The sequence below is a fragment of the Eleutherodactylus coqui genome, chromosome 6 (genome assembly GCF_035609145.1).
Source record: "Eleutherodactylus coqui strain aEleCoq1 chromosome 6, aEleCoq1.hap1, whole genome shotgun sequence".
Classification (NCBI taxonomy): domain Eukaryota; kingdom Metazoa; phylum Chordata; class Amphibia; order Anura; family Eleutherodactylidae; genus Eleutherodactylus; species Eleutherodactylus coqui.
The window spans coordinates 235,424,489-235,449,141 of NC_089842.1; the positions used below are offsets into that span (position 1 = coordinate 235,424,489).

At 45.0% G+C, this 24,653-nt stretch overlaps 2 protein-coding genes across 2 annotated transcripts in view; one reads left to right on the forward strand and one right to left on the reverse strand.

The window, feature by feature from the left end:
- Positions 1-18,816, reverse strand: part of LOC136571901 (Fc receptor-like protein 5) — a 38,030-nt gene extending 19,214 nt beyond the window's left edge. The window contains exons 1-3 of the mRNA XM_066572517.1: positions 18,765-18,816; positions 17,101-17,358; positions 16,732-16,986 (exon numbers count right to left, since the gene is read on the reverse strand). Of these exons, the coding sequence (XP_066428614.1) occupies positions 16,732-16,986; positions 17,101-17,358; positions 18,765-18,816 (565 nt within the window). The remainder of the gene's footprint in view (positions 1-16,731; positions 16,987-17,100; positions 17,359-18,764) is intronic.
- LOC136633421 (death-associated protein kinase 2-like) overlaps positions 1-24,653 on the forward strand; it is a 704,757-nt gene that overhangs the window by 220,898 nt on the left and 459,206 nt on the right. The gene's annotated exons all lie outside the window — the stretch shown is intronic.

A 24,653-nucleotide genomic window follows, 5' to 3' on the forward strand; every position in this document is an offset into this window, starting at 1 on the left:
AGTAGAAAAGGTATAGGCAGACCCCAGTGACATTTCTGTAGCAAGAGTATAGGCAGACCTGAGTAACATTTCTGTAGCAAGTGTGTAGTCTGACCCCACTAACATTTCCGTAGGAAGAGTATTGGCAAACTTCTCAAACCATTCAGTAGAAAAGGTATAGGCAGACCCCAGTAACATTTCTGTAGCGAGAGTATAGGCGGACCCCAGTAACATTTCTGTAGCAAGAGTATAGGCGGACCCCAGTAACATTTCTGTAGCAAAAGTATAGCAGACCCCAGTAACATTTTCGTAGCAAGAGCATAGGCGAACCCCTCAAACCAGTCAGCAGAAAAGATATAGGCAGAGCCCAGTAACATTTCTGTAGCAAAAGCATAGGAGTATCCCTCAAACCATTCAGTAGAAACTGCATAGGCAGACCCCAGTAACATTTCTGTAGCAAAAGTATAAGCAGACCACAGTAACATTTTTGTAGCAAGAGTGTAGGCGAACCCCTGAAACATTGGTACCAAGAGTATAGGCGGACCCCAGCAACATTTCTGTAGCAAAACTATAGGCGAACCAACCCTTGTTACATTTCCGTAGCAAGAGTATAGGCGAACCCCTGAAACCATTCAGTAGAAAAGGTATAGGCAGACCCCAGTATTATTTCTGTAGCAAAAGTATAGGCAGACCACAGTAACATTTCTGTAGCAAGACTATACGCGGACCAAACCGTTACATTTCCGTAGCAAGAGTATAGGCGAACCCCTGAAACCATTCAGTAAAAAAGGTGTAGGCAGACCCCAGTAACATTTCTGTAGCAAAAGTATAGATAGACCCCAGTAACATTTCTGTAGCAAGAGTATAGGCGGACCCCAGTAATATTTCTGTAGCAAGATTATAGGCGGACCCCAGTAACATTTCTGTAGCAAGAGTATAGGCGGACCCCAGTAACATTTCTGTAGCAGGAGTATAGGTGGACCCCAGTGACATTTCTATAGCAAAAGTATAGGCGGACCCCCCAAACCATTCAGTAGAAACTACATAGGTGGACCCCAGTAACATTTCTGTAGCAAAAGTATTGGCAGACCCCTGTAGCATTTCTGTAGCAAGAGTATAGGAGGACCCCATTAACATTTCTGTAGCAAAAGTATAGGCAAACCCCTCAAATCATTCAGTAGAAAAGAAATAGGCAGAGTCCAGTAACATTTATGTAGCAAGAGTATAGGCGACCCCATTGACATTTCTGTAGCTAGAGTATAGGCGGACCCCAGTAACATTTCTGTAGCAAAAGTATAGGCAGACCCCAGTAAAAATTCTGTAGCAATAGGATAGGTAGACCCCTGTAACATTTCCGTAGCAAGAGCATAGGCGAACCCCTCAAACCAGTCAGTAGAAAAGATATAGGCAGACCCCAGTAACATTTCTGTAGCAAGCGTATAGGCGGACCCCAGTAACATTTCTGTAGCAAAAGTATAGGTGAACCCCTCAAACTATTCAGTAGAAACTGCATAGGCGGACCCCAGTAACATTTCAGTAGCAAACGTATAGGCAGACCCCTGTAATATATTTGTAGCAAAAGTATAGGCAGACCCCTGTAACATTTCTGTAGCAAGAGTGTAGGCGAACCCCTGAAACATTGGTGTACCAAGAATATAGGCGGACCCGAGCAACATTTCTGTAGCAAAACTATAGGCAAACCAACCCGTTACATTTCCGTAGCAAGAGAATAGGCGAACCCCTGAAACCATTCAGTAGAAAAGGTATAGGCGGACCCCAGTATTATTTCTGTAGCAAAAGTATAGGCAGACCCCAGTATTATTTCTGTAGCAAAAGTATAGGCAGACCCCAGTAACATTTCTGTAGCAAAAGTATAGGCAGACCCCAGTGACATTTCTGTAGCAAAAGTATAGGCGAACGCCTCAAACCATTCAGTAGAAAAGATATAGGCAGACCCCAGTAACATTCCTGTAGCAAAAGTATAGGCAGACCCGATTAACATTTCTGCAGCAAGAGTATAGGCAGACTCCTGAAACATTTGTGTGCCAATAGTATAGGCAGACCCCTGTAACATTTCTGTAGCAAAAGTATGGGCAGACCCCTGTAACATTTCTGTAGCAAGAGTGTAGGCGAACCCCTGAAACATTGGTGTACCAAGAATATGGGCGGACCCGAGCAACATTTCTGTAGCAAAACTATAGGCAAACCAACCCGTTACATTTCCGTAGCAAGAGAATAGGCGAACCCCTGAAACCATTCAGTAGAAAAGGTATAGGCGGACCCTAGTAACATTTCTGTAGCAAAAGTATAGGCAGACCCCAGTAACATTTCTGTAGCAAGAGTATAGGCAGACCCCAGTAACATTTCTGTAGCAAAAGTATAGGCAGACCCCAGTGACATTTCTGTAGCAAAAGTATAGGCGAACGCCTCAAACCATTCAGTAGAAAAGATATAGGCAGACCCCAGTAACATTCCTGTAGCAAAAGTATAGGCAGACCCGATTAACATTTCTGCAGCAAGAGTATAGGCAGACTCCTGAAACATTTGTGTGCCAATAGTATAGGCAGACCCCTGTAACATTTCTGTAGCAAAAGTATGGGCAGACCCCTGTAGCATTTCTGTAGCAAGAGTATATGCAGACTCCAGTAACATTTCTATAGCAAAAGTATAGGCGAATCCCTCAAACCATTCAGTAGAAAAGGTATAGGCAGACCCCAGTAACATTTCTGTAGCAAGAGTATAGGCGGACCCCAGTAAAAATTCTGTAGCAATAGGATAGGTAGACCCCTGTAACATTTCCGTAGCAAGAGCATAGGCGAACCCCTCAAACTATTCAGTAGAAAAGGTATAGGCAGACCCCAGTAACATTTCTGTAGCAAGAGTATAGGTGGACGCCAGTGACATTTCTGTAGCAAGAGTATAGGCGGACCCCAGTGACATTTCTGTAGCAAAAGTATAGGTGAACCCCTCAAACCATTCAGTAAAAACTGCATAGGCGGACCCCAGTAACATTTCGGTAGCAAGAGTATAGGCGAACCCCAGTAACATTTCTGTAGCAAAAGTATTGGCAGACCCCTGTAACATTTCTATAGCAAGAGTGTAGGCGAACCCGTGAAACATTAGTGTACCAAGAATATAGGCGGACCCCAGTAACATTTCTGTAGCAAAAGTATAGGCGGACCCCTGTAACATTTCTGTAGCAAGAGTTTAAGCGAACCCCAGAAACATTGGTGTACCAAGAGCATAGTCGAACACTTGAAAGAGTGTAGGCGAAGGCTAAAAAAATTGGTAAGATAACAGTGTAGGCGAGGGACAGAAAAATTGGTATACCAAGAGTACAAGTGCACCCCTCAAAAATTGCGCAACCGTGAGGTCAGGTAAAACCCATAAACATTTTTTAAAGATACAGCTCGCTGTTGCTTAATTTCTAACAGAGCCTGGAGGCAGCCCTGTGAAAAAAATGGGTTTCTGTTAAAGTTTCAATACTTTTGAAACTTAGAAAAATTGTAAAAAGCTTTTAAACAGAGCCTTTTGAGCCACAGAAAAATTGGCAGTTCAGCGTGATGACATGCTGTTTTAGGAGGAGGAGGAGGAGTAATAATATCCAAGAGTTATCGACAACGCTAATTCTCCCTTTTTTGTGGTAATAGAGGATGCATTTTTCTCCTGTTGCAGCGAAAAGAATCATTAGTTTCTGCTTCTTTCCGTCGGTGGAGAAGTGAAATCTGGGGAAATCCAGCCTTTGTTCATCTTTATGAGTGTAAGCATGTCGGCAACCGCAGTTGACAGGCGGGTACGCTTATCCGTGATGATTCCCCCAGCTGCACTAAACACCCTCTCTGACAAGACGCCAGCTTCAGGGCAGGCCAGCATCTCCAGGGCGTACAGCGCAAGTTCGTGCCACGTGTCCAGCTTTGACACCCAATAGTTGTATAGAACATAGGCATCACAGAGGACGGTGGTACGATCGGCTATGTACTCCCTCACCATCTTTTTACAGTGCTTCCTCCGACTGCGAAGTGGTGACACAGTCTTGCTGGGGAGCCATAAAGCTGGCAAAGGCCTTGGAGAGTGTTCCCCTGCCTGCGCTGAACATGCTGCCTGATCCCAGCACCTCCCCTGTTCCTTGGCCCTCGGAACTGTGTCTTCTGTCACTAGCGCTGTTAGATAGGAACTTTAGCATCACTTTTTCCACCAGGGCCCTGTGGTATTGCATCACTCTCATACCCCTTTCCTTTTCGGGAATGAGAGTGTAAAGGTTCTCCTTATACCGTGGGTCGAGAAGGGTGTACACCCAGTAATCCGTGTTGGCCAGAATGCATCTAACACGAGGGTCACGGGAAAGGCAGCCTAACATGAAGTCAGCCATGTGTGCCAGGGTACCAGTACGCAACACATCGCTGTCCTCACTAGGAAGATGACGTTCAGAATCCTCCTGCTCCTCCTCCTTTTCAGCCCATACATGCTGAACAGATAAGAGGCAAGCAGCATGAGTACCCTCTGCAATGTGGCCAGCTGTCTCTTCCCCCTCCTCCTCCTCCTCCTCCTCCTCCCCCTCCCCCTCCTCCAAAATGTGCTGAGATATAGACATGAGGGTGGTCTGGCTATCAAGCGACATACTGTCATCCCCCGTCTCCTGTTCCAACCGCAAAGCGTCGGCCTTTATGCTTAGCAGCAAACTTCAAAGCAGGCAAAGCAGCAGGATGGTAACGCCAATGATTGCTGCATCACCACTCACCATCTGGGTAGACTCAAAGTTTTCGAGGACCTGGCAGATATCTGCCATCCATGCCCACTCCTCAGTAAAGAATTGCGGAAGCTGACTGCCACTCCACCGCCCATATTGCAGCTGGTATTCCACTATTGCTCTATGCTGCTCGTACAGCCTGGCCAACATGTGCAGCGTAGAATTCCAGCATGTAGGCACATCGCCAGTGCTCTGGCAGCTTAAACCAACGTTGCAGAGTCTTCAGGGTGGCAGCGTCCATGGTGGACTTGCGGAAATGTGCGCAGACGCAGCACACCTTGACGAGCCGGTCTGACAAGGGGGTAGTTTTTCAGAAACCACTGAACAACCAGATTGAAGACGTGGGCCAGGCATGGCACGTGTGTGAGGCTGCCGAGCTGCAGAGCCGCCACCATGTTACGGCCGTTGCCACACACGACCATGCCCGGTTGGAGGCTCAGCTGCAAAAGCCAGAGGTCTGCTCTCTGAGACCCTGCAGCAACTCGGGGGCCATGTGCCTCTTGTCACCTAAGCTGATTAGTTTCAGCACGGCTTGATGACGCTTGCCCACCGCTGTGCTGCCACGCCGCGCGCTACCGACTGCTGGCGACGAGCTCACACTTCTTAATTGAGAGGTAGAGGTGGCGGAGGAGAAGAAGGGGGAGGGTTTGGAGGACGTGGCATAAAACGCTGCAGATAGCAGCACCGAAGTAGGACCTGCTATTCTGGGTGTGGGTAGGACGTGAGCGGTCCCAGGCTCTGACTTGGTCCCAGCCTCCACCAAGTTCACCCAATGTGCCATCAGGGAGATATAGTGGCCCTGCCCACCAGTACTTGTCCACGTGTCTGTGGTTAAGTGGACCTTCCCAGTAACCGTGTTGGTGAGGGCACGATTTATGTTCCGGGAGACGTGCTGGTGTAGGACTGGGACGGCACACTGGGAAAAATAGTGGCAACTGGGGACCGAGTAGCGCGGGACCACCGCCGCCATCATGTTTTTGAAGGCCTCAGTTTCCAAAAGCCTGTACGGCAGCATCTCCAGGCTGATTAATTTGGTAATGTGCATGTTTAAAGCTTGTGCGTGCAGGTGGGTGACGGCGTACTTGCGCTTTCGCTCCAACGCTTGTGTTAGCGACCGCTGAATTGCTGGATTGAGTGGAGTACAGTGGAGGTGAGGGTGTGGGTGCAGGCTGGGAGGCACTCGTGCCTGTGTCCTGAGAGGGGGATTGGATCTGTGTGGCAGGTTGGGGCACAGGCGAATATGCAGTGGTGTGACGCGGAGGCGGTGAATAGCCATCGTCCCACCTTGTACGGTGCTTGGCCATTATATGTCTGCGCATGCTGATGGTGGTGAGGCTCTTAGTGGTAGCTTCCCGGCTGATCATGGTGCAACACAGGTTGCACACCACTGTTCATCGGTCGTCCGCGCTCTCACTAAAAAACATCTACACCTTTGAATACCTAGCCCTCTGCACGAAGGTGTGCCTCAAGGAGGTGCTTTGGGAAACAGTTGGGGGATTCTTCGCTCTGGCCCTGACTCTCCCCCTGGTCACTCCACTGCCTCTTCCAACCTGTCCTGTTGCCTCCCTCTCTGAAGCCCTGTCCTCAGTAGGCTTAGCAAACCAGATGGGGTCAGTCACCTCATCGTCCAGCAGCTCTTCCTCCGAATCCTCTGTGCGCTCCTCCCTCGGACTTACTGCCCTTACTACTACCTCACTGACAGACAACTGTGTCTCATCATCCTCATCCACAAAAGCTCTTGAGACAGTTGCCAGAAGTACCCAGCCTCATCACCTGGACTCTGGGAACTTTCCAAAGGTTGGGCATCGGTCACGACAAACTCCTCAGGTGAGAGAGGAACAGTTTTTTCCCACTCATGGCAGGGACCCGAGAACAGTTACTGGGAGTCTGCCTGCTCAGAATATGTCATTTTTATGGAGAGAGGAGGCTGGGAGGAAGGAGGAGCAGCCAGAGGATTACCACCTCCAGGAACTCGGTTTGTGCCCACACCCTCACTTGGACGTCCGCATCCTCGACCCTTACCCCTACTCCTCATCATGGCGGATTAAGAATAGAGCAGGGCCCAAATAAATTACCCCACTGTACAGCGCTGACAACTGTGGCTTAATTCACCGCTCACAGAGACTTGTAAATAGCGGAGGCTCTATGCTGTGACTTGAAAAAATTATTAACCCGCTCTCTTGCGCTGATACCTAGGGCTAATTTACCGCTTGCAGAGACTTGTAGATAATAGAGGCTGTATGGAGTGGGAGAAGACTCTAAAACCAGTGCATGGTGCTGGTAACTGCGGCTATCTCAACCCCATCAAGGAAAGGGTATTGTGAGACGCTCTGCACAGTGGCAGAGCTGAAATACTTTGCAGTGGGCCAGGAAATATTACAGTACTGTTTAGCGGTGAGACCTCTGTCTAATGCACTGCAGACAGAGAACGGTATAACTGAAGTAGTTTGCTGTAGGCTAGGAAATCTTAGAGTGCAGTTTCACGGTGAGAGCTGGCTGTATGGCACTGCAGGCTGAGAACGCTATTACTGAAAGGCTGGGAACAAGCCTAGATGCGTAATACAAAAATTGATGCACTACTGCTCCCAGCCAGCCCCAGCTATAATGCACACGGGGAGATGTAGCCCTAAGAAGGATCATTGGGGTTCTTGCACGGAGGATCAGGACTGTATAACTTTCCATATAGAAGTGGCTGCGTACCTAAACTCTGCGTTATGCACTGCAGACACAGAACGGTATAACTAAAGTCGCTTGCAGTAGGCACGGAGGATCTGGACTGTATAACTTTCCCTATTGAAGTGGCTGCGTCCCTAAACCCTGCGTTATGCACTGCAGGCACAGAACGGTATAGCTGAAATGGCCTGCACAGCCCGAGATGCTTAAAAAAAAATTTGGTGCACTACTGCTCCCAGCTAGCCACAACAGTAATGCACACTATGAAGAGTAGCCCTAAGAAGGACCATTAGGGTTCTTAAAGACAGGATCCTACACTAACACTATCCCTGTATAAGCACTTTCCCTAACCTCTGCCAGCATGCGCCTGAGGCAAGCCGCGGACGGGACCAGTTTAAGTACTCGGCAGTCACCTGATCGGCCCAGCCACTCACTACTGTGGGTGGCGGAGAGGGGTGGCACGTCACAGCAGGAAGTGGTAATGCCTTACCCACATGTCTGTTGGCTAGAATATGGCGCTAAACATGCGAGGAAGGAAATGCAAGTGATTTGAGTACCGTGTGGTGTTCGTCTCGAGTAATGAGCATCTCGAGTACCCTGATACTCGAACGAGCATCAAGCTCGCACGAGTGTGCTTGCTCATCTCTAGTGCAAACGGATTTCCCCTTGCGGTGTTTTACCTATCTGGCACAACTACACTGAATGACTAGGGCAGTAGTATGGACCAATGTCCTGGGTGCGGTGAAACTCTGTCATGTTTGGGCACTCTCTTTTCTGCCTGTTTAATACTGTCCCTGTGTTCCAGGGGCCCGCCTATACTGTAGGTGCACAAAGTCCTCTCCATTGCATTGTTCAGCTATCTGACATATACAAAGAATGAATTGGGCAGAAATGTGGGCCAAGGGCGAGGTCCTTGATGGGGTGAAACTCTACCATGTTTGGGCACTCTGATTTCCTTTTTTGTAATACTGTCCCTGGGTTCCAGGGGCTCGCCTATGCTGTGGGTGCACAAAGATTTCCCATTGTGGTGTTTTAGCTATCTGGCACAAATACACTGAATGACTTGGATTGGGCGCAGAAGGCTTCCCCCATTGCGGTCTTCTGCTATCTGACACCTACACAGAATGAAGTGTGTGGGGACACATGGATTTCCCATAGCTATGTAACTCTTGGCACCTTGGGTCACACAAGGTGGAGGCTGGGACCGAGCCTGACCCTGGGCCCGGTGACGTGCTTCCCACACAGAGTATTGCTGGTCCAACCTCAGTCACAGTTTCTCGGGCTTATTTTGCCACCTGCTCCTCCTGCCTGGGGTCTGGGGATCTGCGCTGGGCGACATATATTATCTCTCATTCTACAAATTACGGCAGTTATCCGAGATACTGGATTGGAGCGTTCACAGGAAGCCAAACAGATTTCATGAGACTTTCACAGGGTCACTGTATACCTGTGGTGGCAGCTTTTGAGACACCTCCTACTTCAAACCAATGTTGGTGTTAGTATGCGCTGCTGCATTGTGGAGATATGTAGAAGTGCTGGCACCTGAGTCCCCTTTATGCCCACGTTTGCGGCTCCTGACAATTTTGTGATGGAGGGGCATGGGATTGGAATGATGATCGTACGTCAATTTATCATCCATTCTCAACAGCATTGTGGGCTATCGCCTACACTTTCAAAGAGGGTCGCTGCCAGGCCCTGCCAACCCTCTGCAGTGTGTGTCTCTGGTTCCTCCTCATCGCAGACGCACTTATAAATCAACATGAGGGTGGTGTGGCTATGAAGTGAGCGTGTGGCATGAGGGCAGCTGAACGCTGCGCAGGGAAGATTTTGTGTGCGCAGTGGACGCAGGGTCATGCGGGGGGGGGGGGGGGTTGGACAGCAATGCCAGTATGTAACCTAGGCGAAGAGGCAGCGGTGTCACCCGCAGGCAGAGTTTGTCCTTGGTTGCAGCTAGTGTGCCTTGCTAATGAGGGTCTGTCCCAAGTAAATAGTTAGGGGGGTAACCGCCAGGCTATTGCACTCATGTTAGTTTAATAGTGGGATCTGTGACCCTCAGATGCAGCTATGCATGCTGCCCCTGCCATTCCCTATCCGTTTCTGTGGTGTTTCCATGACTTTCTGACGTTTTGAGGTGTTTCACAAATCACCCCCTCTCCGGAGCATCGGTCCCATACAAAACTGCTCAAGTCTCCCTGTAGCAGGCGGGGGTACACTGGCCTGCGGATCGCCAACCTCTTCCACATAAAAATGGCACACCACACATGTAGAAACTGCTCAGGAGATGTGGATTTCTTTATTTGGCTCCTGGCACCCTTTATTTGTCATCACCGCACTCACAAAACATAGCAATATCATCAATATGCACCCCACTTGGGTGTGAGTCCAGGGTTGTCGCCCCTGTTGGACTCTGGCCTCTGCTAGGCCACCAGCCTGCAGCACCTCCTCTGATGGACTGGTCCTCTTTCTTCTCTCACCCAACATCTCTCTGGGTGTAGCAGGAATTTACTCTTATATCCAACTTCCTAACCACACCTATGGGCATTTTCCCTTTTCTCAGGCCCTAGAATGCCTGTCTGTTGCCCCCTAAAGGCCATTCTCTGTAGTGCACCTCTACACTCCCATTGACTTCAATGGGGTTCGGTACTCGAAATGAGCTCTCGAGCATTACGAAAAGTTCGACCCGAGTACCGAGCACCCGAGCATTTTGGTGCTCGCTCATCTCTAGTTCCAGTGTCATTATGAATAATAATGGTGAAAGGGGGAAGCCTTTCTGGTACCATTCGTTATTCTAAAGGGAGTATATAGAGTTCCGTTCGCCAGAACATTTGCTGATGGAGAAGAATACTAGGCTTGTATAGCTCTTAAAATTATTACTTCTAATCCAACTTTCTCCAAAACAGAAAAAGTAAAGCCCCAGTGTATTCTGTCAAAAGCCTTCTCAGCAGCCAATGCGAGGAACAGAGAAGGCATCCGGTTCCATTCTACAACAGACATCGTCAATTCTTTTTCTTGTACCATCTGTTGCCTGCCTGCCTGCCATTAAACCAGCCTGATATGAGTGAAATATATTTGGTAAGTTTAGTGTCACACTTTAAAAGAGAAATTGGTCTGAAGTTGGCTGGATTATCTGGGGTTTTGCCAGGCTTAGACATCATCACTATTGTGGCCTTCAACATTTCTAGCGGTATGGTACCTGTGTTAGCTACCTCTTGCATAACTTCCATCAGAATACGTGATAAAATGGGTTCAAATGTCTGGTTATACTCATTGGAGAAGCCAATTGGTTTCTGGCCAGCTGACCATATATACAGGACACTGGATTTTATGCAAGCTTGTTAAACTCTTTGTGCCATATGGTTGCTAGCTTTGTTGTGAGATGTGTAGTAGTAGGTCATGCATAGATGAGATGTGTTTTTATCATACTTGGTCATGAGATAAGATCAAAGCTGCAGGTGTAGGGTGGATAAAGAGTCATGTAACATAGTATGTTGGCTGAAAGAAAACAATGTCCATGCAGTTCAGCCTGTTTCCACCCACCTTGTTGATGCAGAGGAAGGTAAAGAACTCCCAATGAGGCAGACACCAATTTAGCCCATTTTGGTGGAAAAAAAATACTTCCTGACTCCATAATGGCAGTCAGAATAATCCCTGGATCAATGTTTGAAAGTTCCTACCTGACTCCAATTCCCGGATCAACAACCCGCTGGTTATTTAATGTCTATATCCTGTAATATCATAGTGCTCTAAAAAGACATCTAGTCCTTTCTTAAACTCCTCTATTGATTTTGCCATCACCACGTCCTCAGGCAGAGTTCCACAGTCACACTGCTCTTATAGTAAAGAACCCGCTTCTATGTTGGTGATGAAAGCTTCTTTCCTCTACACGTAGCGGATGCCCTCCTTTTACCGTTGCAGTCCTGGGTATAAACAGAGCATGGGAGAGATCCTTGTACTGTCCCCTAATGTATTTAAACATAGTTATTTGGTCGCCCCTTAGCCATCTTTTTTCCAGGATGAATAATCCCAATTTTGATAGCCTCTCTGGGTATTCCAGTCCTCCCATTCCGTTTATTAATTTAGTTGCCCTTTTTTGATCCCCATCATGCACTACAACAACTTTCCTGAGCACCGGTGACCAGAACTGTGCGCAGTATTCCATGTGACGCCTAACTAGTGCCTTATATAGTGGAAGAATAATGTTCTCATCCCTCGCCCCTATACCTCTTTTAATACACAAGACTATATGTGCTTTTGCAGCAGCTGACTGGCATTGATTGCTCCAGTTAAGTCTACAATCCACTAGTACCCCCAGGTCTTTTTCCATATCACTTTTCCCTAGCAGTACCCCATTTAGTGTATATTGGTGACATCCATTTCTCCTGCCCATGTGTATAACCTTACATTTATCAATATTAAACTTAATTTTCCATTTTTCTTCCCAAGCCCCCAGCTTATCTCGGTCCATTTGCAGCCGTACATTGTCCTCCGTTGTATCAATTATCTTGTATAATTTCGTATTGTCTGCAAATATTGATATTTTGCTGTGCAGCCCCTCTATCAGGTCGTTGATAAATATATTGAACAGAATGGGGCCTAATACAGAACCCTGTGGCACCTCACGAGCAACGGTGGCACAATCAGAGTACGAACCATTTATTACCACCCATTGCTTTCTATCTCCAAGCCAGTTTTTTACCCAGCTGCACACGTTTTCGCCCAGACCGAGCTGTCTCATTTTGTATATCAACCTATTATTCAGTATGGTGTCAAATGCTTTAGAAAAATCCAGATATACGAGATCAATAGACTCTCCCAGGTCCAGCCTAAAACTTACTTCATTGTAGAAGCTGATCAAATTGGTCTGATATGATCAACCCTTCATGAACCCATGCTGATGAGGTGTTATACCGTTGTTTTCATTGAGGTATTCTAGAATGGCATCCCTCTGAAACCCCTCAAAATATTTTTCGAATTATTGAAGTGAGACTTACCAGCCTGTAGTTATCAGGCTCTCGTTTAGACCCCTTTTTGTATATTGAAACCACATTGGCAATACACCAATCCAGTGGTATAACCTCGGTTTCAATAGAGTCTCGGAATATATGAAATATTGATCTATCTATCACGTTACTTAGTTCCCTTAGGACTTAGGAACCGACTCTGCACTTCCTCCTGCATTGGTCACTTGATATTTAGCGGGGAGTTTGTTTTATCCCTCTGCATCTCATGTGACATTTCTTTTTCCTACGTGAATACACTTGAGAAAAACTAATTAAAAGATTTGCCTTTCCCTCATCATCATCTATGATTTCTCCTGCATTGTTGGTTAAAGGGCCAGTGCTCTCAGTGCAAATCCTTTTACTGTTTATATAATTGAAAAATAGTTTAGGGTTATTTTTGCTCTCTTTGGTAATCAGTTTTTCTGCCTCCTCCTTGCCAGTTTTTATCTTTTCCTTACATAATTCGTTTTTCCTCCTGTATGTTTTTAGCACTTCTTCACTGCCTTATTGTTCTAATAATTTAAACACTTTTTTTTTTTTGCTTATTGCCCCCCTTACAGTCTTGTTGAGCTACATTGGTTTCCTTCTACTTGTAGTTCTTTTTTTTAAAAGGTATGAACTGCTCACATGAGGTAATTAGGATGTTTTTAAACTTCTTCCATTTGTCGCCTGTACTATTATTTTTAAGTACATTGTCCCATTTAATGTTGCCAAGAGTAATTCTAGGCTGATCAAATTTTGCTTTACTAAAGTTTAGTTACTTTGTCGCTCCCTTTTAAGGCTTCCTATTGAATGATAGCAGGAAATTAATTATATTGTGGTCACTATTTTGCAAGTATTCCTCAACCAGCACCCCTGTGATTCTGTCTGGTTTGTTGATTAATAATAAGTCCAGAATTGCCCTCCCTGTAGTTGGCTCCCATACAAGTTTGGTAAGGTAGTTTAATTGTTTAACCCCTTCCCGCTCCAGGACGTACCGGTACGTCCTGGCAGCCTGGTACTTCCCGCAACAGGACGTACCGGTACGTCCTGGGGATAGCGCGGGATCACATAAGATCCAGCGCTATCCTGCAGCGGGAGCCGGCTGCCAGTCACAGCCGGCGTCCCGCTGCAACAGCGGGGGGCATCGGAGATGCGCCCCCCCCCCGCTGTTAACCCCTTCCCTGCCGCGATCTAAGTAGATTGCAGCAGGGAAAGAGTTCACAGAGGGATCGCGCTCCCTCTGTGTCTCCGGCTGGAACTCGCGATGTCATCGCGAGAGCCCGGCCTGTCGCCATGGCAACAGGACGCCAGACACTGGCGTCCTGTATTGCCTGTGCCTATAATCGCTGTATAAGCGATAAGGCATGGCAGAGCAGTAGCTCTGCCATGCCTTATGACAGCGATCATAGGCACAGTGTTGTAAGTCCCTCAGAGGGACTCAAATAGTATAAGAAAAGAAAAGTGTAAAAAAAAGAAAAATGTTTAAAAAAATGTAAAAAACACCCTTTTTTTATGCTTTTTCTAATATTAGCATAAAAAAAGGGGAAAAAATTAAAACCCCACATATTTGGTATTGACGCGTCCATAACGACGTGTACAAAAAGTTGAACACACTTTTTATTTTGTACGATGAAAAGCGTAAAAAACAACGCTAAAAAACAGAGGCAAAATGCTAATTTTTAGCATTTTGCCTCCCAAAAAATGCAATAAAAGTGATCAAAAAGCCGTACATTCCCCAAAATGGTACCAATAAAAACTACAGCTCGTCTCGCAAAAAATAAGCCCTCATAGAGCTCCGTACATAGAAAAATTAAAAAGTTACAGGACTTTGAATGCAGCTATAGAGGAAAAAAAAGATTTCCAAAAAAAAGGGGGTTTTATTGCAAAAAAGTGTAAAAACCTAAAAAAAAATATAACAATTTTGGTATCGTTGTTACCGTACCGACCCGCAGAAAAAATTTAGTGTGTCATTTATGCTGCATGATTAACGCTGTAAAAAAAAAGAAAAAGAAATCTATGGCAGAATTGATACGTTTTCTCTTCCTGTTATCATAAAAAAATAATAAAAGTTTTACGATATAGTCTATGTACCCAAAAGTGACACCGATAAAAACTACAGCTCGCCACGCAAAAAACAAGCCCTTATATGGCCGCGTCCACGGAAAAATACAAAAGTTATGGCTTTTGAAAAATGGAGATGGAAAAATACCAAAAAATCGCTTGGTCCTCAACGCCAAAATAGGCCGTGTCATTAAGGGGTTAATGTTTAATTGTTCTCAATAATTTATCGCCCTTGTGAGATTCGCAGGTTTTGTTATCCTATATTATATCCGGATAATTAAAGTCTCCCATAATAATTACTCCTTTGTGGTTTGACACCTTTTCTATTTGCCTTAGTAATATATTTTGAGTTTCTTCTGTTATTTTTGGTGGCCTTTAGAAAACCCCTATCAAGATTTTGTTATTTTTTTCCTCCCTGTTTTTCTACCCACAGAGATTTCACGTATTCATCTTCTACACCTATATCTTCTTGTAGTCTCGGTATTAAGTAGAATTTAACATACAGACATACCCCTCCCCTTTTCTGGTTCCCACAGGCTATTCTGAAGAGATTGTAATCCTGTAAATTCATCACCCAATCACACTTATCATCAAGCCATATTTCCGTTATTCCTACTATATCGTAATTTTCTTCAAACATTCTCGCTTCAAGCTCACCCACTTGACTGATCAGTCTTCTTGCATTCGTTGCCATACAATTTATACTGTTATTATTTATATTCGTAATACTTATGGTCCTATTCTGCCAGTTCTAACTGTACTAACCCCTTGCCCTGCTCAACCCTCATTCCCATTACTTGGTCCCAGGTCACCGTCTACACTGTCTTCCTCGCTGGTGCTCTTGTTACCCTCCCACCCATTCCCTAGTTTAAACACTCCTCCAACCTTCTAGCCATCTTCTCCCCCAGCACAGCTGCACCCTCCCCATTAAGATGCAGCCTGTTCCTATGGTAGAGCTTGTAGCCGACCGGAAAATCAGCCATGATTAAAAAAGCGGACTTTGAGAAATTTTGGACTAATTTGCCCACCAAAATGTCGGGGGATGTCTTGTTATACTTACCTAGCAGTCATGGTCCGGGTCCCTCCAGCTGGTCTCTGCAATTATGGCATGCTCGCTTGCAGTCCTAAGCCACCAACAGAAGATTGCTTCCTGGCAACGGGGTTTGTAAACCCTTCCTCCAGAAAGCAATGCCTCTGATTGTTATTTTGAGTGCTGCACTGATTGGCTGAGCCACAGCACTTGAGAAGCAATCACAGCCTTGCATTGGTTCATCAAGCTCTGCATTGATTGGCTCAGTCACTTTACCAGGAAGCAATCTTCTGTCGTGGCTGAGGACTGCAAGCAAGCATGCTGGATCTCCGGAGACCAGAGAGAGGGACCTGGATTGATCCTGCTAGGTAATGTATTGCTTTTTTATGTAGTGTAGCTAGGGTTAATTTTTGGGATAGGGCTTTTATTTCAATCCCGAAAAATCAGTGTAAGGCTATTTTCAGGGTAGGTCCTGTCTTCGAGGAAACACGGTAACATAACAGCAGGTTAAACCCTTTCTGTTCCTGCTGATGTCATGCTGACGTCCATACTTGTGTGTTGTAGCATTGGGATTGGCTGGGTCTTAAGGTACCGGTACCTTAAGCCAGTACATTTTATTAGTAGCAGTACATACATTAGGGACTACAGGAAGTAGTCCTGGATATTCATAAGCTTAAGCTAGCCCCACCTAACCTACCCTCTCTAACCACTAATTGACAACTCTCTGCCTATTACCGTGCATAGAGAGATATATCAATCTGTGACTGGAGGAAGTGGTGGGTGGAGGTAGCTGCAGCTCATGAATATCCAGGACTACATCCTGTAGTACTTTATGTATGTTCTGCTACTAATATAATGCTAGTTTCTCCCAAACTACTGCAGAGATTAATACATCAGACATATCACGGTAGTCAGTGAGCCTGTCACTATCTTCTGCTGCTTTCAGTGAGGGATGCAAAAAAGATGGTGATAGATTACCTTTAAAGGATCAGCTGCTTTGTCTTGGTGCCAGATACCACAGGGCACCTTCAGAGGTCTTGAAGAGTCCAGGCCTCAGGGGTAGAGAGCTATCTTGGTCACACAAGGGGAAAATGTAAGTAGAAGAGGTTTACCGCTCCTGGAGGGTCATGCTCATGTAGCGAAGACAGTTGGTGAGGCTGCTATTACTGGGTGACTGAAGTGAATTGGCCAGATAGACACCTGAGTAATAACTACATGGAGAACCTTACAATATTAGTATCAGGTTGGCCAAGACTTACCTTGAACGGTGTAGTTGATCTCATCGCTGTGTACTCCATGGTCAGTTGTGAAGACTTCTTTTGTACACTTGTAGACTTCAGTCGCATCTGTATGGTTTCCAAGCAGGATTTCAGAGTTAGCGGCGGATGAAGACATAATTTTATTGTTCTTATAAAACACTACTAGCCCTGTAAATGCCCCGGCGCTGCTGTGACATCTCAGTGACAGGTCATCTCCTTCGTATATATAGGGTGGTGACTGCAGGATGACCGGACCTAAAGTACAAAGATCAGAGCTGTAGCCTCTATATGTCACATTTACCATCTGGTGAGTCCATGCACATTATATTACTGGCCTCGGACAGGTTGCTCTACTTTAGATTGACTCACCTGGAGTAACATAGAGAGTAATGCCCTCACTGATATTCTCCTCGCCGATGCTGCACTGGTAATTCCCACCATGTCTGGACTGGGCAGATGGAATGGTGAACGTCTTCCCTGTATGGGTCCATTCATTGTTCCTGTACCAGGTGTAGGTGACGTTACCCTGCACAGCGGCGTCCACATCACAGGTCATTACTACAGAGTCTCCATGCAAGATCTTGTTCCAGGTTGGAGTGAAGGTCACCGCAGGTCTCAATGCAGTTCCTGAAAATGTCACAGGTACATGAATTTTGTATTTACATTCATGAATTTAAACTGTATTTATACACTTTTCTACCAAACGTACTTGGACTCTCTATCAGAAGACTCAATTGTGCCTTATTAGCATGTCAGGTGTCCTAAACCATGCTATATAGGGTGGAGACCCGTGGAGGTGTCAGCCATAGTTAGTGACCAGAACTACATGCTATTAGATATATGGGTTATGACGCTGCAGACAAACCAACCATCACAAAGCACAATGCATCGGCCCATCTACAGTGATGCAAGGAGTGTCGTCATTGGACAATTTAGCAATAGTAGATTGTTCTATGGAGTGACGAATCACACTAGTTCATCTTTACATCAGATGGCTGTACCTGGATGTGGAGGAGGCACGAGGAACGCTTTTGCCTAAGTGTATTGTGCCAACAGTCAAGTACAGCAGAGTTTCTATAATGGTCTAGGGATGTTTTGTGTCGCATGGTCTCGGTCCGTTGGTTGTAGAAACAAAAACCATGAACACGGAGGTGTGCCTTGAAGTTCAGAACAATGTGCTGCTGACAATGTGGCAATACTCTGGGAATGGTCAGCCATATTTCTAAAAAGACAACGCGCCCTGTCACTAATCCAATGCTGTTTTACATTGGTTTGAGGATACGGATCTTTCGAGCTTGCACAGAGTCCCCACCTAAACCGTACTAGACATATTTGGGAAAAACTGGAATGTTTGGTCAGGAAATATGAACAGCATCTTTTTTCTTTGAGGGAATGCAAAACTTTTGCAGACTGAATGCAGGAAAATACCAGCTCAAGTGTATCAGATGTTAGTAGAAAGTATGTCACAGAGAGTATCCAATGTCATTAGGGCCAAAGGAGTCCTACTAAGTATAAACATAGGGAAATAAATACTACTTTTGATTCTTGCTCAGGTGTCCCAGTAGTTTTGGTATTTAGTGTATATATCTATAAGCTCCATATTTCTAGAACATTTGCCACCAAACCGCAAAAGAGACAAAAACATGTGATTGTTCCCAGCAAGAGAAACCACGTAATCTTATAGATATGATATCTTTTAATGGCTAACAAAAATACATGATGTAATAGCGAGCTTACGAACCTCTCGGGTTCTTCGTCAGGCTAAAAATGGAATAGATCTGAAGAGGCATGGATATTTATACACACTTATAACACACATACTTATGACAAGGCACAGACATGGATGGGATTGGTTCGCACTTATAAGAAATACTACAACAGAAAACAAACTTTTTTGTCTAGGCACTGATAACGGAGTGAAAGTTTTATGGTTCCTGAATTACTCTTGGGGAGTCGTAAGGCCCGGAATGCTACAAGAGGTACACAAAATTTTTAACTAGAAAAAAATATTCAAGTAAAGGTAATGATCTCACCTATGTAGCAGGTTATGTCAGCTCCCGTCTTATGTTTCTTGCTGTCTCTCATCCATACCGCTCGATCCTAGGCGGTTTCTTGACACATGTGCATTTAAATGATAGGAGCTTGGATGCATAGAGATAAAAGCTTTCTTCTATTTATTCAGTATGTGCCCATCTTAACAAGAAAAATACAACCGTCCTGAGGACGCGTTTCAACCTTCTCAGGTCTTGATCACCTCAGGTGGGGTGATCAAGACCTGAGAAGGTTGAAACGCGTCCTCAGGACGGTTGTATTTTTCTTGGTATTATGGGCACATACTAAATAAATAGAAGAAAGCTTTTATCTCTATGCATCCAAGCTCCTATCATTTAAATGCACATTTTTAACTAGACACTGATAAGGAAGTGAAAGTTTATGGTCCCTGAATTACTGTTGATGGGGGTCTTATCTGTGCAATAAATGTCTCACACCTCCCATTCACGCATAAATCCTGGGGAATAATTTAACCCAGTATTCAGCGTATCAAAGGTTGTTATCAATTTATATTCCCAAATTATTCTATGGTTTTGTGACTTGAAACCGCCTTTAAGTATCAAAACTCTCATATCTGGCCTTACGACTCCCCAAGAGTAATTCAGGGACCATAAAACTTTCACTCCGCTATCAGTGCCTAGACAAAAAAGTTTGTTTTCTGTTGTAGTATTCCTTATAAGTGCAAACCAATCACATCCATGTCTGAGCCTTGTCATAAGTATGTATGTTATAAGTGTATATAAGTATTCATGCCTCTTCAGATCTAATCCATTTTGAGCCTGACACAGAACCTGAGAGGTTGGCAAGCTCGCTATAACATCATGTATTTTTGTTAGCCATTAAAAGGTATCATATCTACAAGATTACGGGGTTTCTCTTGCTGGAAACAATCAGATTTTGCTCTACTGGCTAACACGGTACCAGATCTTTAAAAACATGGGAAATATGCAAAGACACATCAAGATCTGCAGTTAATAACTGCCTAGTGACATTGGCAGTTTTATCATTCTCATTCACTACTGTGCAATAATACTGGTGACGACAGTGCCCCCTCTATGTCACAGGCAAAAAAAGGAACAGCTAGAAGAGCTCTGTACTGCAAGGATCCACCACTGAGCACCTAATATCTCATCTTCCTGGATCCTGATGGGTGGGACGTGGGAGGAGTGGAATCGTTCTGACTGGAGTTAGGCTTTCAGTTCTCTATCAAGACTCTCACTAGTTTTATAGATTTAACTAATATGTACATCAAAGAGATTTTCTGGGTTTAAAAATACATAAAACATCATAAAGTAATAAAATTACATCGATGGATGAGTTTTGCTTTAGGGAACATTTGTCCTTTTTCTTCTTTTTGTAGTCTTCGTCCTATTATTTCCAAGTGATCAGACAACAAATTTTCAAGCATTTTTTTTCATACTGCCATACTGTAGCCTGTGGCTGGTTTTGGTCCGGAATTACAATATTTTGTAATGCAATTTGCTTTTTAACTCACCTGTTATTCTTGTAAACATGGCTGTAAGAGATAAGGGGAAAGTAATGTTATTAATGGACTTTACTGATATCTGGGTACCTGGAAATAATATACAGTAACGTTATAGGGAATATAGTGCTCTATGGTGCAAAGATACTGTAGTAAAATATGTTTAGACTGGCTCAGCAGACATGGGCACAACTTGTGTCAAATGGGCCCCAGGGATATAATAGACTTTTATAGTATGTATTCTTCACTTATTTTTGCTCAACATTAATCTTTATTTCTAACTGGGCAAGATATATAAATGTGGTGATCGAGCTCTTTTTTTGTATTAAAGGGGTTGTCCCACCGCCGAAACGGGTTTTTTTTTTTTTCAACAGCCCCCCCCGTTCGGCGCGAGACAAACCCGATGCAGGGACCTAAAAAAAAATCCGCACAGCGCTTACCTGAATCCCCGCGCTCCGGTGACTTCTTACTTACCGGTTGAAGATGGCCGCCGGGATCTTCTCCCTCCGTGGACCGCAGCTCTTCTGTGCGGTCCATTGCCGATTCCAGCCTCCTGATTGGCTGGAATCGGCACGTGACGGGGCGGAGCTACCAGGAGCCGCTCTTTGGCACGAGCGGCCCCATTGAGAAAAGCAGAAGACCTGGACTGCGCAAGCGCGTCTAATCTGGAGATTAGACGCCGAAAATTAGACGGCACCATGGAGACGAGGACGCTAGCAACGGAACAGGTAAGTGAATAACTTCTGTATGGCTCATAATTAATGCACAATGTACATTACAAAGTGCATTAATATGGCGATACAGAAGTGTATAGACCCACTTGCTTTCGCGGGACAACCCCTTTAATAAACTTGTAAGCAGAAGGTAGTGTAATTGACCTATGATCTGCTATCTCACCCCACTCATCCACCAGAATTTACATGTGCTTTCATTTCTCAGCACTGACATGGCCCGACGAAGCCGTCAAATCCATGGCAGTGAAACACATTGCCCAGTCTATTAACTTGTGAAATAAAAGAATTCAATTACCCTGCTGTCTCCTAGTATCGGCGCTGCGCTCTGAGGTTTATCTATGTTGTAGTATTCACCTGTTTTAAGGAGGGAACAGGCAGCTAACAGCGGTACTACTGCTCCCCTCTACTGCTACATTATCAAGGAGCCACCGGTAAGCAGCTGTAACACAACTACTTAACTTATTACTCTGTTTATGCAGTCCTGCACATGAGGCACTTCTCATTTGTATTTAATTGCTGGGTCATAATATATAAGCTATATGTCATCTCTGTATTGAGTCATTCACTTTCAGTTTTCTTCACCATCTGACCCAAACCCCCATGATGACTTCTTTCAGCTGTGACTCATCTGTGCAGAATTTAACACACAGATGTCTTTGGCTCCTGACTTTTCCAGCACACTCCCACCTTTACATAAGGACTTTATCAATAGATGGTATAAGGGTCCCCCTTGGTGCCCTGCAAAGTAATAGTTCCCCTTTAGTCTGCACACAGTAAGAGTACCCCCACTGTGCTCCCACACAATAACAGTGACTAACAGTGACGTCAAGTACTGAGCTAAATGAAAAATGATGAAAGTCCAGCACTACTTCATGGTATTATGGGAATAAATATTATATTCTATGTACTCTACTGTCTGCTCCAAATTGCTTATAATGAGAAGTTGCATGCATGCAGATGTATTTGAGTCTGAGCCCATTGTTGGTCATTCTCTAATACCCTTCTGGTTTAGTCATATCATAACGGTACTTTATGATATGGCCAGGCAAACGTCTAGCCAGGTACTTACAAATGCCCTAGTGACATAAGCTGGAATTCCTACACCACTTCCCCGGATCCCCAAACTGACGTTCCTCTAGCATTGTACAAACAAAAAGTATCATAGGAAGGCACTGCAAGAAGAGAGGGTTGATCGAAAGCAGATTCAGCTTCAGAGTCAGTAGTCAAAGGCAAAGCATTATCATACATAACAGGGACAGCTTTGTCAAGAGTCTTTGAGATAATGCCTTGAAGGCACGGAATAATGCAGTCAATAATAGCAATAACAGTAAAATAGTCACTAAAGTTCCAGCAAAAGATGAAATCTGGTGGCTCCATCTGCTGAAAGTATCAGTCCACCAGTCACCAAAAGGGGTTGGAGATGCAACAATTTGCTGCTATTTCTTTAAAGAGGCTAGATAGACCATTCAGAGCCTTAGTTATGGAACCATAGCTGTGAAAAAGATAGCAGGGATAGATCAACCTAGGAGAAAGCATATGTTCATCATGGTGGGAAGACTCTCTTGCAATGAGACGCGTGTATCCAATTGGATTTGTCCTTCCATCTGAACATCTGTAGTCTGGGTTCTAGAGCTTTATTGATGTGTCTTTTAGTAATCACTAAACCTCCTAGTTTCACAGGATGAGTTCCTTCTAAGCTGTCAGGGTCTGGAAGGGAAGCAAGCACTCGAGAATATACATTAGTTAAGCATTTTGTGAGAGCAATAACACAGTTTGTCAAGCTACCATGCTACATCTGGAGTTATCATGGAAAATACGATCCTAACCTTGGGGCCGACCCAAAAAGTACCTCATATGGGCTGAGGCCTATTCTGTCAAGTGTGCACCTTATGGAAAAGAGTGCCAGGGGAAGGCACTCAGTCCATGGTCTGTTGAGCTCTGCCATGGTCTTCTGGATCGTGGTTTCTAAGGTACCATTTAAGCTCTCTGCTCTACCACTGGTTCATGGATGGTAAGGAGCATGAAAGGCCTGTTCTACCCCCTACGCTTTCATTACTTTCTGTATCACTTCTCCCGTGGAGGGAGTACCTCAGTTACTCTCAATTGTCTCTGGTACTCTGTACCTGTATACCACCTCAGATATCAGTTTTTGGCAGTGGTGTTTGTGAGTGGGTAGGCAAGACTAGCTACCCTGAGAACAGGTCTGGGCGGACCTGAAGGAACTCGTACCTGCCCACCCTTGGCAGTTGGAAGTAGTATATTTGAAGACGCTGGAATGGGTAGTTAGGACAAGGAGTACACTGCATGGGAGCATATACAGACCTACCCACATCGTTCTGTGCACAAATCAGGCAGCCCTGTGTGTATTTAGCTGCTGTCTCTCTAAATCCTGGTGCATACCAGTGACTAGCAACCACATCTGTCATAACTATTTTTGACAGGTGTATATTTCCATGGGAGGCTGGAGCCATGATGGGATAGGGGCATGTGGAAGACAGAGCTTGTAGGATACCATCCATTTATCTGCAGGTGTCTTTGCTCCTCTTGCTGGTTCCCATTGTTCCTTTTTCCCCTTTGATTGCCTCATTTGTAACTGAATCAACAGGTCATAATCCACCAAGGGTGATGTCTGAGGGGATACCTGTACCACCCCACCCCCCTGAAGGATCAAGTCTGGGCTTCTGTGTGGCTGTCTTCACTGCCTGATCAGCCAGGTGATTTACAGTTGGCTCTTTAGTGCCATCCTTGGAGTAGCCTTTTGTTGCATTTTTAGGCAACTCTCTGGGGCAGCAAGAGGGCTTCTATCAGTGCCTATACACCTTTACTGTTTTTAATTGCTTTTTCATGTGCTTTCAAGAATGACTTTGCTCCCCAGATAGGTCAATAGTCATGAGCATTGTCGTAGGCATAGCGTGAGTCTGTGTAGACGTTAGCCACGTTCTTGTGAGCATGCTTGCATGTATCTTCCAGAGCTCTCAATTTGGCTTCTTGGGCTGACATGCAAGATGGAAGAGGTTTGGCCTTGACCACATCATGTAAGGAGAGCACAACATAACGTGTATAGAACCTGTCTTCTTGATCATACCTTGATCCATTCACAAAGAGTGCAAAGTCAGGGTTGTCTAATAACTGATCAACATGACTGAATCCCTTGTCTCCTGGGCCATTATCTAGTGCATAGTAATGTGTATCAAGCTGAAAGGAAAAAAATATCTGGTGATTATAACCACTTCCCTCCCTTTCCAGATGCAGCAAGGTAACGGAATTGAGGGTGTTTAAATGTTAAGTGGCATGAGCAGGGCACACTGTAGGTAAAAGTGACATTCTATGGAGCAAAGTCTTAGAGAAAACTTATGACAGTGTTGAATCAGACACTGCCACAGGAAAATTGAAACCTATCTCAGAACTTTTGTCCAGCTGCGGCTAGTATTTCTAACACAAAAGGGTGCAACACAAGCAATAGGGTGAAAGCGTGTTGTGTAATATGCTATGGGGCGTTGCCAATCAGCCTGAGCTGGAATGAGGACAGCGCAGTATGTCCATAGTCCTGTAATCCAGGGCTGTGGGGGAAAAAAACAAAACATTTTTTTTTTAGTATCAAAGCCTGGGCAGGGAAGGCGGAAAAGGTTTGAAAGTGGAGGCAATATTTATCA